Raw genomic sequence first — 18130 nt, forward strand, 5'->3', positions numbered from 1 at the left:
TCTCCCCTGTTTGAGATCTGTGAGTAGGCCTGGATTGCCTGGTGTGTGCCCTCTGTCTTAGAGGTTGGGTAATCTAAAATTTTGTTCGGCCGCTCTTCCTTACGGATAATGTTTTCACTGTGTCTTCCTACGGATGGCAGTTATTGGACTCAGATGTTTATTTTCTGAGTTTGCTACCAGTATTTTTTCTGTTTGCTCAGTCTCAGTTCTGACGTTTGAGGACGTTTGTCTTCAGCTGTCTTTTTTTTTTTTGCTGTTGCACGATGTTTGAGTTGTTTCTTCTCCTTGATGATGCCTGGTTTGCTCCTTGTGGTTCTGTCTGGGGTGGGCGTTGTCTCCCCTTGTTCTCAGGATCCTTTTGGGTCTCTGTGGACTTGGTTTTCTTTTGGAGGGTTTTTTTTCCTTATGGATCATGCTGTACCTTTTGGGTATCCCTATGGCCTCTCCCTTTTGGGGAGTTTGGTACTTGTGCTAGTAAAGGGTTGTGTGGGGATGGAGTGTTGGCTCAGTGTGTTTGCTTGTGGTCTCTAGTTAGGCTTTCGGACTATCTGCGGGTCAGTGTCCTTGGGGCCTTTTCTTTCTAGTTTTTTTGCCCGGCTTTGACGAAGCGGGGTTTGGTTGGGTGTGGTTTTCAGGTCTGGTGCCCTCAGAATGTGCTGCTTATTCTACCCTCCCGTTCTTGCATTCAGTGTCCTCTACAGCTTGGGTATTGTTTTCTCAAAAGTAATGAATGCAGCTGTGGACTCTTTCCACTTATGAAGAAAAACATAAATTATGCTTACCTGATAATTTTCTTTTCTTTTCTTCAGATGGAAAACGTCCACAGCTCCCCACCCACATTTTTTCTGTGGGGCGTCTCTTTTTTTTCTTCCACTGTTCCTTGTTCCTCGGCAGAATGAATGGGGGATGAGGGAAGTGGGAGGAGTATTTAAGCCTTTGGCTGGGATGTCTTTGCCGCCTCCTGGTGGCCAGGTTCTTATTTCCCAAAAGTATTGAATGCAGCTGTGGACTCTTTCCATCTGAAGAAAAGAAAATTATCAGGTAAGCATAATTTATGTTTTCAGATACTTTAAATGCATTATTGTGCAAGAACCAGAAGCTTTGCTGTAAAACCATTGTTTGACAGGCTGAATGAAAACGTCCGTGATCATGCCCTGCATTACTTTTAATAGTGCTCTTGCTAGAAGTTAAAGGGACTTGATTCCCTCCTTAATGTGTTTACAATGACTTTGTATACCAGCTGCAGAGTTTAAAATGTATGTTAACACTTTTTTTAGGTATATTTTTGTATATAAAATAGATATTTGCTAAATGAAACCATAACCCAATGAGCCCATCTTATCTTTATTTCTCATTGGGTACACAGTGAGACCATTACTGATAGAGACTATGACAAATTAATATTTTTTTATCTGTCTGTCACACCACCCACTGGGGCACAATCAGCTATTCCAAATGACAAAATAAAGTTAAAGAGCTAGTTTTTAACAATTTAATACACCACAGCAAGTAAAATGAATAGTTGGGAACACATTAAACGCAAATGAAACCCAAATAACTTATTTCATAATTCAGATAGAGAATACAATTTTAAACAACTTTCTGTTTTACTTTTATCTAATGTACTTCTTTCTTTTTATATCCTTTGTTAACAGGCATGCCTAAGTAGGTTCAGAAGCAGCAATGCACTACCTGTAGCTAGTTATTGATTGGTGGCTGCACATATATGCCTATTGTTATTGGCTCACCTAATGTGTTTAGCTGTCTCCCAGTAATGCATTGTTGCTCTTTCAACAAATGATACAAAAAGAATGAAGCAAATTAGATAATAGGAGTAAATTGGAAAATTGTTTAAAGTTACATGTTCTATCTGAATCATCAAATAAAATGTTGGGTTTCATGTCCCTTTTAAGGGAGAATAAAAACACGGTATACTACTTTTTTAAAACTTGTAGGTGTGAAAGATGACAAAGGAACATTCAGGTGTTGGGGAGTACAGGTTACCAGGGGTTGGGGTGTACAGGTTACCAGGGGTTGGGGTGTACAGGTTACCAGGTGTTGATATGTTGCTTACAAGGATGTTCTATATTTCTCTGCAGACTTTAGTGGGATAGACTTGGAGGCGGCAGACATACATTCCCTAGCAGATGCTGTGAAGATCTTCCTGCAAGAGTTGCCAAGTCCAGTCATCCCGCATCATATCCACAGAGAGATCATCCACATACTGCTTGGTGAGAAGGCTGCTCACTCAGTGGGATAGTAGGGTGCACATTTCATCCTCACTTTGTACAATCACTTTGTATACCTATAATGTAATATTTTGCAAAGGTTTATTAAAGGGGCATGGAAGTCAAAATTCAACTTTCATGGTTCACAAAGAGTATACGATTTTAAGAGACCTTTCAATTTACTTCTATCAAATTTACTTTCCTTGGTATTGTTTGTTGAAAAGCATACCTAGGTAGGTTTAGAAGTACTACTGACAGCTAGCTGCTGATTGGTTGCTACATGCATATGCTACACACATTTAGTTTTCTAGAAATGTATATATACAAACATAGAACACAAAGGCGCCAAATGCCCTAGCACAGCTATGATAATAGGATATAATATATAGGAATAAAGCAACTCACAATGGAAGCGCACCTCTCAGTAGCTGTTGACGCATGCTGGAACTTCTCAGTAGTCCAGCAAACTGACACTGGCAGATATGGGTATCGGCTGGTGGTGCACTCGCAATTACTATGTAAGGAAGGCACAAACATAGCCCAACACAGCAATTAACCAGCGGAAGTCTGGTAATAAACAGAATACTTAGAAATGAAAAGTACCTATGAGGATGCTAATCACAGCAGGCCGAAACTTTGCAGCCGCCCGGCAGACTGTCTCTCAGGCACAAACTGGAACTAGTCCCATGGGAAAAGTGATTCAAAAGATTAGATGGCAGTGGCAGATATGGGTATCGGCAGATAAGCATGCAAGTGGTAGTATAATGATAAAATTGTATTTTAATACATTTTATCATTATACTACTATTTGCGTTCTTATCTGCCGATACCCATATCTGCCACTGCTGGACTACTGAGAAGTTCCAGCCTGTGTCAACAGCACCTGAGAGGTGCACTTCCATTGTGAGTTGGTTTATTCCTATCTTATATCCTATAATCATAGCTGTGCTAGGCCATTTGGCGCCTTTGTGTTATTGTGTTCTAGATTATTATCACCAGAGGAGCTGACCACCCTCAAAACAAAGAGCAGCCGGAGGATTTACCATACAGACTTATATCTGGACTTTTATTATATTATTTCATAATTATATTATATATATTCTCATCCATTTAGTATGATATATGTGCTTGAATTAATAAAAAATAAATAAATTAGATTTGTTTTGTTATATAGAGAGCGCCTCCTAAGGGTTATTCTGGTGGTGTGGTATACCATACACACCACTCTATAATCTGTTTCCTTCTAAATACAGGGAGAGTCCACAGCTGCATTCATCACTTTTGGGAATATAGAACCTGGCCACCAGGAGAAGGCAAAGACACCCCAGCCAAAGGCTTAAATACCTCCCCCACTTCCCTCATCCCCAGTCATTCTTTGCCTCTCGTCACAGGCAGAAAAGTGTCGGAAGATTTCGGAGAGTCTCTTATTGAGGGTAGTAGTCTTCGAGATGGGACTGGAGTTTTAAGTAGTCTTGTCAGCCTCTCAGTGAGAGCATTGATGAAGGTTAGAGTCCGGAGATGCAGGAAGAGTCTTTCTGGGAAACCATCCCGCCTCATATTAACAGCTCCATAAGCAATCAGCATTGACGAGTTTCGCTGCCTGCTTTTCTGCACCCGAGTCCATATCAGAAGCGCTGCTACAATCTGTCAAATTTGGATGACCGTGTTGCTATTCCACAACATAGATTCCGGTAAGATCGTTTCTTTACATACTTTTAATGTTAGAAGACAGGGTCTCAGTGGGACTCATTTATCTTTATGGAATCATGGGATAATATCTCTGGAAGGGGATTATTGAACAGAGGGGGGACTTTAATCGTGTTTATGTGATTTTGACTGTTTATGTGCAAGGACGTTTGGGGCTCATAGGCTTTACGGAGCGTACAGGTTATTTTGAGTGGCACAGTTTTATGGACTGGCACACTTTTCTTAGCGGGAGTGAATCCTGCGCGTTGCACCACGTGACCGGGTGCGGTCACGTTTTTTGTTTCCCATTTCCGTATTCCTGACCATGCGACTGCGGAGAGGATCTGTTTCTCTACCTGTCTGGCTCATAGGAGGTGGTGAGTGTCCAAGCCATTGGGGGTGTAAGATGCCTGTTGTTTTTGACCATAATCTATTTAGTCGAGCTGTGGAGGATTCTGATATGTTAGAGGGGATTTCCTCTGATTCAGATTTTGATACCTGTGTATATTGTGAGGATGCCCGGGTAACCCAGCCCTCTCAATTATGTTCTGTATAGAGTGTTCTCATCTTCCTATACTGGAACATTAGAGACCACTGAGCCATCCACCTCTGAGGATTTGGTATCCCATGAGGTGCGTTCCCTAACATCTTCTGTTCCTACACAGGTGGTTGCCCCACATAACATTCCCCCTTCTCCTGAAGAAAGGCCTTTTTTCCACCAGAGGTTACTGCACGTTTTTGTATGGCCATTTCTCTGGCCTTAGTGCATTTGCATCTTCCTGCCACGTGCAAACGAAGACTTAATCCATGTACTCCTGACCAAGGTCCAGCATGTAAGAGGACTTTGGTATCTGATCAGTCTTCTGGGGAAGCAATGTCCTCTGAGGCTTCAGAGGTACTACTTCTAGGGTTGAAGACCCCGGATGCTCCGGCGGAATTGGATTTTGCTTTTAAATTTAGAATGGCTCGTCTGCGGGTACTTCTGAGAGAAGTTTTGGCAACGTTAGAGGATCCGATTTCTGATCTGTCAGCTGAATCTGTCTTCTGATTCAGATAGCGAGCTTGTTTAGACGACTGGAGGGATGGTGATCCTATTCCTTATCGCCTCTATATTGTTGTTCTTTATTTTTGTATCAGATTCCCAGTTCGGAGCTCTTGAGGAATTGTTGCATGACGGGCAGGACCTGTCAGTTTCACTTTCCTTTGGGCTATCTCTTGTGTGCTCTTGCCTAATTTCTTTTCTAATCCAGGATAAGTTTTTTTTTCTCTATTATTTTTGAGCATGAGATTATGTTGAAGCTCTTCTTAGGAAGACTTTTCTCTCTGGGATTCTGGTATTAGCGATTTTTATGTCGCAATTGATGGAATCTTCCGGTGGAAGTTTTAAAAAAAAAAAGAAAGAAAGAAAAAAATCCTATACAGTTGTCTCTGGTTGGGGTGATGTTCCCTCAATATGTCCGGAAGCTTTTGAGCTTATATGTTTTTTTGTTGATTATTCTCAGTTTTCTGGCCCTGCTAGAAATGTAGAATTTCTGCTTGCTCCTTGAACAGATACGTTGTATCCTTCATATTGGGCTGGTCTCGGTTGGGTATAGTTATCTCTGTTCTTTTGCGGTTTGTACAGATATTTTGTATCCTGACTAACAGGCTGGTCCTGTTTGGGTACTAATTACCTTCTTTTCTTCCTCCTTCTCAAGAGGTTGTTTTTCGGTCCAGAGGAAGCCCTTCTATCCTGGATGTCAGGCGGGTCATGGTTATATCATCTTGGTTGGGTGTCTAATATTGGATCGTATGCAGTCCAAGTGGCCTACAAGTTAATATCCTGCTTTGCAAAGCTGTGTCTTGGAGTTTGAAATCTGCTGTGGCAGTTTTCTTTAGGAACTAGGTTTAACCTTTCTCTATGAGGGGATGACAGTTGACTGTTGGAGTCTTTTTCCCGGTTCCTTTTTATACAGGTGTATTTCCCCCCTCTATTGGTGCTCCATAGGGGTTCTCTTGTTTTTATTGGCTTGCTATGCTCTCTATGTAGAGCTTATTTCTTCTTCCTCTTGAGGGTTGATATACGGTCCTCTCTTCCCTTATCAGGGGAATGGATTTTTTCCTATCGTCATATTGAGGAAATCTGATTTTTAGGGACCGTATTGTTTTCCAGTAACCTTGTTTCTAGGATCTAGGAGGGTTTTTATACAGTATCCTGTTTTATTTTGGATTCTGGTTGCTCCTATTCTTGACATTTCTGGTTTCTCCATTGTCTGCTGGGAGTTTTAAAGAATCTCTCTTGCCCTTTCCAGTTGGGGGGGGGGGCAAGCTATGTTGGTCTGGTAAATAGCGTAGCCACCTGGCAACCTGAAGAATTGGGAGTTTAAATTCAGCTGCAGCTGGTTTTGGCTCCAGGGTGGTTTATGATTCTGTTTGAATTTTCAGACAGGAAGTCTCCTAGGCTTTCTGAGTTAAGATACTCTATGGGCTTGCCCTGCTGTTTCCCTTCAGGGGTAGGCATCAGGGTTCGTTATTGCTCCTTTTTTGTGCTACAACTTGTTTTTATGGATGGTCTTCCTTAATATTGGTGCTCCTTCTTATGGAGTGTTGACAGGGTCTTTGCCCTTGGGTTTTGATGTATTATGAATGGGGGGTTTCGGAAGGGTGTCAGTCTTTTCCTCAGCTTGTAGCTGGTCCCTCGTTTCATTATTGGATTGATGGCCTTCCCCCCGCTGGTTTGGTGGGGGGGTATTGGTTCTCTCTGATTCTATATTTCTCTTGAGGTTCTCTCTGGTCCTTCCAGAGTGTTCTGGAGATAGGTTTCTTGGCCAGTGTTTGATAGGACGGCTAGTTATTAGCCTGAGGGTTAGCCGGGCTGTCAAACAGACGTGCGGTTACAGGTGGTTTCATCCATCGCTTCTGCCCGGATATGTGAGCTCCTAAGCAGATCTACTTATCTGTTTCTGTTCTTTCCTGGGATCATGAACCCTTGGTGTTCATTTCTTTTTGCAATAACGCGGCTGTCGGTCAGGCAAGTGCATTCAACTTTTGTCAGTCCAGACTTAGACTTCTTGTCATCAGTTCTCTGTATCGATGCAGCAGTTGGTCCTTGAATTTGTCTATTCATTAACCTGTTACGTTTCTGGAGTTTTCTCCAGGTCCTGGTACTCTTACAGTCGGGTAATTCCGTCCTTTTTGGGTCTTCTCTCTGAGGAGACTGTTTCTTTGGGTTCTGCAAGGGGCTTCTCTCCCTTTTTTTTCTATGATCGTATCTCGAGGTCCTTTCAGTCCTGCTTTGTATAGTCACTTTGTTTCTGTATTCTTCCTATGGAAGAGTATGGTGTTGGAAGTTTGGTTGTCCCCTTGTTGTGTTCGGGGAGGAGTGTTTCTTTGCCTGTTTTCATAGTCAGAGGGGCTCTCGTCTCCTCAGAGGTTTGTGTGCTCCTTTTGGGATCAGTGATTTTGTGTGGTCTCTGTTGTGGTCTCTTACGGTCCTAATTGTTGTGCAGTTACTTGATCCTGCTAACACTTTTTTTTTTTTTGCTGCTGCTGTTGAAGCAGTTTTCGGGAGATAAGATTTTTTCTGCTTGTGGTGCCCGCAGATTGGGCCGCATTATTATTACCCCCCCCATTAGGATTCAGTGTCCTCTATAGCTTGGGTATTGTTTTCCCAAAAGTAATGAATGCAGCTGTGGACTTTCCCCTGTATTTAGAAGGAAAACAAAATTTATGACTTACCAGATAATTTCCTTTCCTTCGATACAGGGAGAGTCCACAGCTCCGGAGGGCAGCCTTAAATTTAATTTATTTTTATTCTGGCACCTTTATTCACCCTGATATTTCTCCTACTGTTCCTTGTTCCCTCGGCAGAATGACTGGGGGATGAGGGAAGAGGGGGAGGTATTTAAGCCTTTGGCTGGGGTGTCTTTGCCTCGCCTCCTCCTGGTGGCCAGGTTCTGTATTCCCAAAAGTAATGAATGCAGCTGTGGACTCTCCCTGTATCTAAGGAAAGGAAATTATCTGGTAAGTCATAATTTTTGTTTTTTACTATGTACAAACATCACCTATTAAATCTTCTAAATCAAAGGTCATTATAAAGTCACCTAAGGGACCAATCATTTAGCATAAACCATTCTCCTCTGTTAAATGCTCCCCAGGTTATAACATGTTGTGTTGTTCTGCTGTTTCTTCTTTGTTTAAGGGACATGTAACAAACATTAAATGCCATATAAAATGCTCAGTTAAACATAGTGAAACAGAGAAAACTGTCAGTATAGGTATGGATAACACAGGCAAAATCGGCCATTTCAAATGCAGAAATAAAGGTAAATTTGCTATTTGTTAACAATTGAACAGTCCCACATGTAAAATGAATAATTGGGGACAAGTTAAAGAGGAGACAACTTTAGGGTACAATGTCCCTTTCAAGATGTGTGTAACCCGCTGTTTTCTAGGGAATTAGGGGGCTTTATTGTTCCATTATAAGCCTTTAAAATGATTTTATCTGAAGCTGCAACGTACATACTGCACAGTGACTGGTTAGATCAATGAAGAAGTTAAATATAAAACAGTTTCAGTATGGGGGAGTATGGTGTAAGATGAGGTAAAAAACAAACAAACAAAAAAACTTCTTGCATTGTAAATATAGTGACACACAACAGGTACATTATATGGCACATCTGTACAGAAAACCACAGCAAACCGTGTTTACACCAGATCAGGGTACGGGAATAACTTTACAGCTTTTAAATAAGGATTTGCGCGTGCTGGTGCAGCACCACTCTGCTTTATCCATAACTGGGATATGTACAATAAGTTTTTTTAGATCTCATCAGCACATGATAAATCTCTACTTTGCTGCATAGGTCATGTCATTCAAACCAGTCCTCAAATAAGTTACGGTGACTGAAAAGGCAAGGGGAAATCCCTTCATGTTGTTGGTAAAGTAACACACAGCAGATCATTGTATGCCATATCTGCAAATCTCTCCACATAAAATCTCAGCAAACAGCAGAGGATTCTGAATCTCATATGCATAAAATTACCCATAATCCTCTGCTCCAGTGAAAACCCTGCTGATATTTTCTGTGGAGAGATTTGCGGATGTTGTATACAATGACTGATCTATTTCAACACTTTCAAACTACAATGGGTACACATTCCATTACACAGACAAAACTCAAAGCTCTGGGTGCTTATTTGACGATCTCAGAACGCTAGATTAACCTCCGAGCCTTGGTGCAAAGTCCAACAGAAAAAAAATGACTTATACACAGGATAACACAACACGGATGAAAGTTGGCACTCTCTCAGGTGCAAACAATTTGATATTAAAAGCATAAAATGAAAGAGTAAGTTACCGCATTTGTCCAAATGTTAATAGGCCCATGTATCACATCAAGGCTTCTTTTATTTGGGTCCCTAACCTAGAGCCATACTAAATCTCACACAAACACACTGAAATAACAAACATTTGTAATCTCCCCTAGACACCCTAGACACATACTACACTCTCAAACCAGAGTTTGTACCTATCCCATGACACTGGCAAAACTCACATCCCTGGGTGCTCACTTAGCACAGCCTCAGAATGCTGGGTTTACATCCAGTGACTCAGAGAGCACTTCATTGTTCCTCTAACCATTTATAATCTTAACCTTTCTTACAGAGACAGCTGATGAGGAGCAGAGACAAACTCAGATTTCCCTAATTATCCAGCCTCCCGCCACTCCACTACAGCATGTGCTCACTTTTCAGCACATGCTCCGACATATTGGGAAGTTATGTGATGCTGGCAACCATAATGGGCTTACTTCTAGGTTGGCTGCAGAGATTTTTGGCCCTCTTCTGCTCCGACCCATAATAACAGGGTGAGTGCTTGTTCTGTACCTTTCCTAAAATGCTCTATATATTCTACAGACAATAGTAGTTTGTAATCATTATAATTGAGTGTGTATGTGTGTGTGTATATATATATATATATATATATATATATATATATATATATATATATATATATATATATATATATATGTATATATGTGTGTATGTGTGTGTATATATATATATATATATATATATTTCTTTCATGTAATTAGCAAGAGTCCATGAGCTAGTGACGTATGGGATATACATTCCTACCAGGAGGGGCAAAGTTTCCCAAATCTCAAAATGCCTATAAATACACCCCTCACCACACCCACAATTCAGTTTTACAAACTTTGCCTCCCATGCTAGATTTCTACGTTGATATGCGCTTCGCAGCAGGCTGAAGCCCGGTTTTCCTCTCAGAGTGCAGTGAATGTCAGAGGGATGTGAAGAGAGTATTGCCTATTTGAATACCATGGTCTTCCTCTAGGGGATCTATTTCATAGGTTCTCTGTTATCGGTCGTAGAGATTCTTCTCCTACCTCCCTTTTCAGATCGACGATATACTCTTATATACCATTACCTCTACTGATTCTCGTTTCAGTACTGGTTTGTAGATGAGTGTCTTAGGGTAAGTAAGTCTTATTTTATTTATGACACTCAAAGCTATGGTGGGCACTTTATATGTAAAGTTCTAAATATATGTGTTTAAACTTATATTTGCCATGATTCAGGATAATCAGTATTCCTTCTTTCAGACTGTCAGTTTCATTTTTTTGGGAAAATGCATATGAATAAATATTTTTTTCTTACCTTAAAAATTTCAATTTGACTTTTTTCTTTGCGGGCTGTTAGGCTCGCGGGTGCAGAAAATGCTTCAATTTATTGCGTCATTTTTGGCGCGACCTTTTTTGGCGCAAAATTTCGTCATTTCCGGCATCATAGTTGACGCCAGAAGTTTTCACGTGGTTGCGTCATTTTTTGACGCATGTGTGTTACAGACGTTTTTTGCGCCAAAAAATGTGGGCCTCATTTTTGGCGCCAAAAAATGTGGGCGTCATACTTGGCGCCAAAAATGTGGGTGTCATACTTGGCGCCAGTTTTTTGCACATTATTTCAGTCTCACTTTTTTATTGCTTCTGGTTGCTAGAGGCTTGTTTGTTTTGCATTTTTTCCCATTCCTGAAACTGTCATTTAAGGAATTTGATAATTTTGCTTTATATGTTGTTTTTTCTATTACATATTGCAAGATGTCACAACCTGACCCTGGATCAGAATCTACTTCTGGAAAGACGCTGCCTGATGTTGGTTCTACCAAAGCTAAGTGCATTTGTTGTAAACTTTTGGTAACTGTTCCTCCAGCTGTAGTTTGTGTTAGTTGTCATGATAAACTTTCTAACGCATATAATGTCTCCATTAGTAATAATCCATTACCTGTTGTTTTTCCTTCAACATCTAATGTTCAGGATGTTCCTGTTAATGTAAGAGAATTTGTTTCTAATTCTATTCAGAAGGCTCTGTCTGTTATTCCTCCTTCCAGTAAACGTAAAAGGTCTTTTAAAACTTCTCATATTTCAGATGAATTTTTAAATGACCGCCATCATTCTGACTTATCTATTTCTGATGAGGATCTATCTGGTTCAGAAGATTCTGCCTCAGATATTGACACTGATAAATCTTCATATTTGTTTAAGATGGAGTTTATTCGTTCTTTACTTAAAGAAGTGTTGATTGCATTAGATATGGAGGAGTCTAGTCCTCTTGATATTAAATCTAATAAGCGTTTAAATTCAGTTTTTAAACCTCATGTAGTTATTCCAGAAGTTTTTCCAGTTCCTGATGCTATTTCAGAAGTAATTTCTAGGGAATGGAATAGTCTGGGTACTTCATTTACTCCTTCTGCAAAGGTTTAAGAAATTGTACCCTTTGCCATCTGATAGATTAGAGTTTTGGGAAAAAATCCCCAAAGTTGATGGGGCTATCTCTACTCTTGCTAAACGTACTACTATTTTGAGAGAAAACAAGAGGGCGACCCCTAGTGCAGATCAATTGTGGACGAGTGGTGAATATCTGCTTATGCTTACGAATGGATACTCACAGAGGGTATTGCACCCTGTAGTGCAAATGTAGCGTACTAGGAATATTATAGTGTCCTAGTGCACATAACCGCTCAAGCAGTACTGCTGTAGTTGGAGATGAATTTCGAGTGTGAAAGGATAGACGTCAGGATGATAAACAAGAGAACTCCAGTATCGTTGTATAAAAATATTTTATAAAAAAAGGATAAAAGAATATATACACAGATCTACAATGACATCTGTTGTATAATGCTACGCGTTTCTAAGCGCTCACCGCGCCTTTTCCTCAGGCAAATGATACTGAATACACTGGAGTCTCTTACATATATACCTGTGCAGGCTTAATGTGGTCAGCTGTAACTCATTGTAACAGGTGCTGCATAAATTAACTCCCTTGATATTCTAACCGGATGTTACAAAAGTTACAAAAAATACAATCCAATATGCATAAAAGGAAATATCTAGTACAATGTAATATGCTAATCATTCTCGACATATAAGAACTTGAATAAAGTATATCCTAAAACTTAGACTCTCTGAGTTATCTTGAATGTGTAAAAACACGTTTGTAAATAATTGTAAATATTTGTCAAATTACATGTACATGTATATAAAACTATTTTTGCAAATTACGCTATTTAAATAGCTATCCTTTCTGATGATATTTAGAAATGGGCCAAGATGTAAATCAAATAATAAACTGCCATAAAGAATGATAATGAATTTCTTAACATAAAGGGGTGTGTATCACTGAACTAATGAAAGTGCTGTATTAAATATCCAATGTGATTGCTTCGTCTGACAGGGGTGTGTATCGCATAACAAATGAGAGTGCTATATTCAATGCTTCCCTGATCGTGTAATGTGTTGCTCCATATGATTGGAGCTCGGGTGTGTGTCCAATGACGTCAGGGTTACGTTAGGATACGTGTATTGACTCCCATAGATACGGAATCTGTTACCATAAGTTGCTATGTGTGTGAATAACGTGTTCGTGCGGATTATACAAAAGTGAAATATTCTACAAGAGTTATTTGCTGATAGCTCAACGTGAGAAAAAAATGTGTAGTGAGCTAAGTGATAAAACTACTAACTACAGACATAACTAAATGTGTGTATAAAATAAGTATATAAAATAAACATACCATATGTTGACATGTGTGCATGAGTTAATGAACTCACAGTGATGGATGCGAGTGTATTGCATAGTTATATCTACTGTTAGACTCGTACATTGTCATAAGATAATATATCTACATAAGACCTATGTGGACACTATAATGTGTAATATGTGAAATTCGTGTATTATATGTGTGGGATAGTGCTACATATAAAATCTAGAAAATAAATGATGTTAGAAAATATATTAACAAATGTAAAAGTTGTTAAGGTGATATGTGTTAGATGTAATGTGATGATATATGGAGTGCAGTGCATATATCATATGGAAATATAATTCAGAAAATACATGTGATGTGCAACAATGTTATATATATATATATATATAAAAGATGTGTTAAAAAGCAGCAGAGTCTATTACTTCATTAAGGCCCTCTGGATATAGAGTTTTAAATTGATAAATCCAAAAGGTTTCCCTCTGGCGCAATTTGGTCATTCTATTTTGGGAACTTGTGGCAGGAATAATTTCCAATGGGGTAATGTTCATGACACAATTATTTTTGCCATGAATGGAAAAATGGTGCCTAGAGGTACTATATCAGATCCCTTAAGGATACATCTTAAATGTTCTGACCATCTTTGTCTAATTTTCCTACAGGTGCGACCTATATATTGTAGGCCACACAAGCATGTTATACAATAAACTACATAGTTGGAATTGCATGTTATTCTTTGAGTAATGGCAAAAGATTCTCCAGTACTATTAGATATAATATTTTTAAGGCCATTGGTGATGTACTTGCACATATGGCATCTATTTTTATTGCATCTATAGGTTCCTATGTTTGACATTATAGAACTGTGAGAACTATTATTAGGACTTTTAAGCTTACGTTTGCACATGACCACCTTACTAGGTGCCAGTTTTTCTTTGATTGTGGGGGCTCTTTTAAATGTACATCTGGGTTTATCTTGTAATATTGTTTTAAAAATAGGGTCCCGTTTGAGTAATGGCCAGTGTTTAAACAGAATTTTTTTGATCTCTTTGTGGTTATTGTTATATCTAGTAATGAATGAAGATTCAAAATTTGGATCTTCTTTTATGGGTTTGTTTGGAATTTTTGGTTTTAACAGTTCCCCTCTATTCAGAGAGCGTGCTTTTTGAAAACCTAATTCTATTAATTCTTCTGGATAGTGTTTCTCCTTAAATTTATTTTTGAGAAGTATGCTTTGTGTATCGTAAGTGGTTATGTCTGTGCAGTTACGCCGAATCCTCCTAAACTGGCTATATGGGATATTTGTTTTCCAACTAGTGTGGTGGTTGCTATAGTAATCCAAAAAATTGTTACTGTCTACCTGTTTGAAAAAAGTACATGACTGAATACAATTATCCTCTCCCCACATAAGGGTCACATCCAGAAAGTCAATTTTATCTATTTGGATGTTCCAAGTAAATTGAATTCCCATGGTATTATCATTGAGATCATTTTGAAATGAGGCAAGTGATTGGGATGTTCCCCTCCAAACAAATAATAAATCGTCTATATACCGGCCATAGAAGACCAGATTTTGCTCCCATTTTGCATTATAGATGTACTTGGATTCGAATATGCCCATAAATAAATTTGCAAAACTGGGAGCAAATCTGGTCCCCATGGCCGTTCCCTTGGTCTGAAGAAAGAAGTTATCCAGAAACTTAAAATAATTATGAGTTAATATGAAATGTATGAGTTTGAGCAAATAATTCTTCTGAATATCAGACATATATGGATCATCACTAAGATAACTGTCTACAGAGTCTATGCCTATGTCGTGTTTGATGTTGGAATAAAGTGAGCTTACATCACAAGATACCCAAACTAGATGTTGTTCTTTTTTGATTTTGGATAATTTTTGCAGCAGATCAGTAGTGTCTTTTATATAGGACCTCAGCTGAATTACGTATCTTTGGAGGTAAAAATCAATGTATAATGAAAGGTTATCAGTGAGACTATTCATACCCGCAATGATTGGTCGACCGGGAGGATTATGGATTTGTTTATGAATTTTTGGTAAGTGGTAGTAATATGGAGTGTTGGGATTGGTAGGTGTGAGGAATTTTCTCTCTTTTTTTGTCAGGATCCCATGTTCATGGCCATAAGTAATTAGTTTTTTAAGTTCTTTGGTGAATGTATCTGTAGGGTCTATTAAGAGTTGTTTATAATAGTCTTTATCTAACAGGATCTTCTTAGCCTCACATATGTAATCTTCGTAATTTTGTATTACTAGACCGCCGCCTTTATCAGCTTGGCGGATTATGATCGTATTGTCATTTGAAAGGTTACGTAAAGCCCTTTGTTCATTGGGCCATATATTGTTATATTTTTTATTGTATAGGGGAAGTTTCTCAAAATCTTCTAATACCAAATTTTGGAAAATGTCTAGATAAGCTAGATTCTCTCCATGGGGATAAAAAGTTGAAGGTAGGGAAAGGTTCGTATGGATTACTCCTTCGAACAATTGTTCTGAGAGGTCTTCTGGGTCTATATAGAAGACTGGCATATTTCTTTCTGCTGTCATATTGTCTGTAAGGACTGGCAGGCCTATAGTTTTTTGGGTCTTAAGATGTTTATTAGCAAAATAGCGCTGCAAGGCTAGTTTTCTAGTGTATTTATTTAGGTCTACGAACAGTTCAAACATTTGATGTGAGTTAGAAGGGCAAAAACTAAGGCCTTTTCCTAAAATTCTAATTTCATCATTGGACAGTGGTCTATCTGATAAGTTAAATATGCCTTTACTACTATTCCTACGGCAGATAGTACTTCTTTTAAGGATCCTTTAGATAGGAAGCTTGAATCCTTTCTAAGGAATGCTTATTTATGTTCAGGTAATCTTCTTAGACCTGCTATTTCTTTGGCTGATGTTGCTGCAGCTTCCACTTTCTGGTTGGAGGCTTTAGCGCTACAAGTGTCAGACCATAATGCTTATAGCATTGTTAAACTTCTTCAACATGCTAATAACTTTGTTTGTGATGCCATTTTTGATATCATTAGAATTGATGTCAGGTATATGTCTTTAGCTATTTTAGCTAGAAGAGCTTTATGGCTTAAATCTTGGAATGCAGATATGACTTCTAAGTCAACGTTGCTTTCTCTTTCTTTCCAAGGTAATAAATTATTTGGTTCACAGTTGGATTCAATCATTTCAACTGTTACTGGGGGGAAGGGAGCCTTTTTGCCTCAGGACAAAAAATCTAAAGGTAAATATAGGGCTGCTAATCGTTTTCGTTCCTTTCGTCAGAATAAGGAACAAAAGCCTGACCCTTCCTCTAAAGGAACAGTTTCCGTTTGGAAACCTTCTCCAGTCTGGAAAAAATCCAAGCCTTTTAGAAAGTCAAAACCAGCTCCTAAATCCGCATGAAGGTGCGGCCCTCATTCCAGCACAGCTGGTAGGGGGCAGGTTACGATTTTTCAAAGATGTTTGGATCAATTCGATTCACAGTCTTTGGATTCAGAACATTGTTTCACAAGGGTACAGAATAGGTTTCAAGGTAAGGCCGTCTGTGAGAAGATTTTTTCTCTCACGCATTCCAGTAAACCCAGTAAAGGCTCAGGCGTTTCTGAAATGTCGGCTGGGGTAATTGTGCCAGTTCCAGTTCTGGAACGGGGTCTGGGGTTTTACTCAAACCTGTTCATTGTACCAAAGAAGGAGAATTCCTTCAAACCAGTTCTGGATCTAAAAATATTGAATCGTTATGTAAGGATACCAACATTCAAAATGGTGACTATAAGGACTATTCTGCCTTTTGTTCATCAAGGGCATTATATGTCTACAATAGACTTACAGGATGCATATCTTCATATTCCAATTCATCCAGATCACTATCGGTTCCTGAGATTCTCTTTTCTAGACAAGCATTACCAGTTTGTTGCTCTTCCGTTTGGCCTAGCAACAGCTCCAAGGATCTTTTCAAAGGTTCTCGGTGCCCTTCTCTCTGTAATCAGAGAACAGGGTATTGCGGTATTTCCTTATTTGGACGATATCTTGGTACTTGCTCAGTCTTTACATTCTGCAGAATCTCATACGAATCAACTTGTGTTGTTTCTTCAAAGACATGGTTGGAGGATCAATTTACCAAAGAGTTCCTTGATTCCTCAGACAAGGGTAACCTTTTTGGGTTTCCAAATAGATTGTGTCCATGACTTTGTCTCTAACAGAAAAGAGACGTCTGAAATTGGTTTCAGCTTGTCGAAACCTTCAGTCTCAATCGTTCCCTTCGGTAGCTTTGTGCATGGAAATTCTAGGTCTCATGACTGCTGCATCGGACGCGATCCCTTTTGCTCGTTTTCACATGAGACCTCTTCAGCTTTGTATGCTGAACCAATGGTGCAGGGATTATACAAAGATATCACAATTAATATCCTTAAATCCCAATGTTCGATCTTCTCTGACTTGGGGGTTGGATCACCATCGTTTAATTCAAGGGGCCTCTTTTGTTCGTCCAACCTGGACTGTGATCTCAACAGATGCGAGTCTTTCAGGTTGGGGAGCTGTATGGGGATCTCTGACAGCGCAGGGGGTTTGGGAATCTCAGGAGGCGAGATTGCCAATCAACATTTTGGAACTCCATTCGTTTTTCAGAGCTCTTCAGTTCTGGCCTCTTCTGAAGAGAGAATCGTTTATTTGGTTTCAGACAGACAATGCCACAACTGTGGCGTATGTCAATCATCAAGGAGGGACTCACAGTCCTCAGGCTATGAAAGAAGTATCTCGGATACTTGTATGGGCGGAATCCAGCTCCTGTCTAATCTCTGCGGTTCACATCCCAGGTATAGACAATTGGGAAGCGGATTATCTCAGTCGCCAGACGCTACATCCGGGCGAATGGTCTCTTCACTCAGAGGTATTTCTTCAGATTGTTCAAATCTGGGGACTTCCAGAAATAGATCTGATGGCCTCTCATCTAAACAAGAAACTTCCCAGGTATCTGTCCAGATCCAGGGATCCTCAGGCGGAAGCAGTGGACGCGTTGTCGCTTCCTTGGAATTATCAACCTGCTTATATCTTTCCGCCTCTAGTTCTTCCAAAAGTGATTTCCAAAATCCTAATGGAGCGTTCGTTTGTACTGCTGGTGGCTCCAGCATGGCCTCACAGGTTTTGGTATGCGGATCTTGTTCGGATGGCCAGTTGCCA

The 18130-nt window shown here is 39.5% G+C and overlaps 1 protein-coding gene across 1 annotated transcript in view; it reads left to right on the top strand.

Annotated features, from left to right (window-relative positions):
- The window catches only part of PIK3R2 (phosphoinositide-3-kinase regulatory subunit 2), a 233576-nt gene that overhangs the window by 161804 nt on the left and 53642 nt on the right, over positions 1-18130 (top strand). Inside the window, exons 5-6 of the mRNA XM_053702938.1 lie at positions 2100-2231; positions 9562-9763. Coding sequence (XP_053558913.1) covers positions 2100-2231; positions 9562-9763 — 334 coding nt within the window. The remainder of the gene's footprint in view (positions 1-2099; positions 2232-9561; positions 9764-18130) is intronic.

Source organism: Bombina bombina, chromosome 2, assembly GCF_027579735.1.
Source record: "Bombina bombina isolate aBomBom1 chromosome 2, aBomBom1.pri, whole genome shotgun sequence".
NCBI classification, from domain to species: domain Eukaryota; kingdom Metazoa; phylum Chordata; class Amphibia; order Anura; family Bombinatoridae; genus Bombina; species Bombina bombina.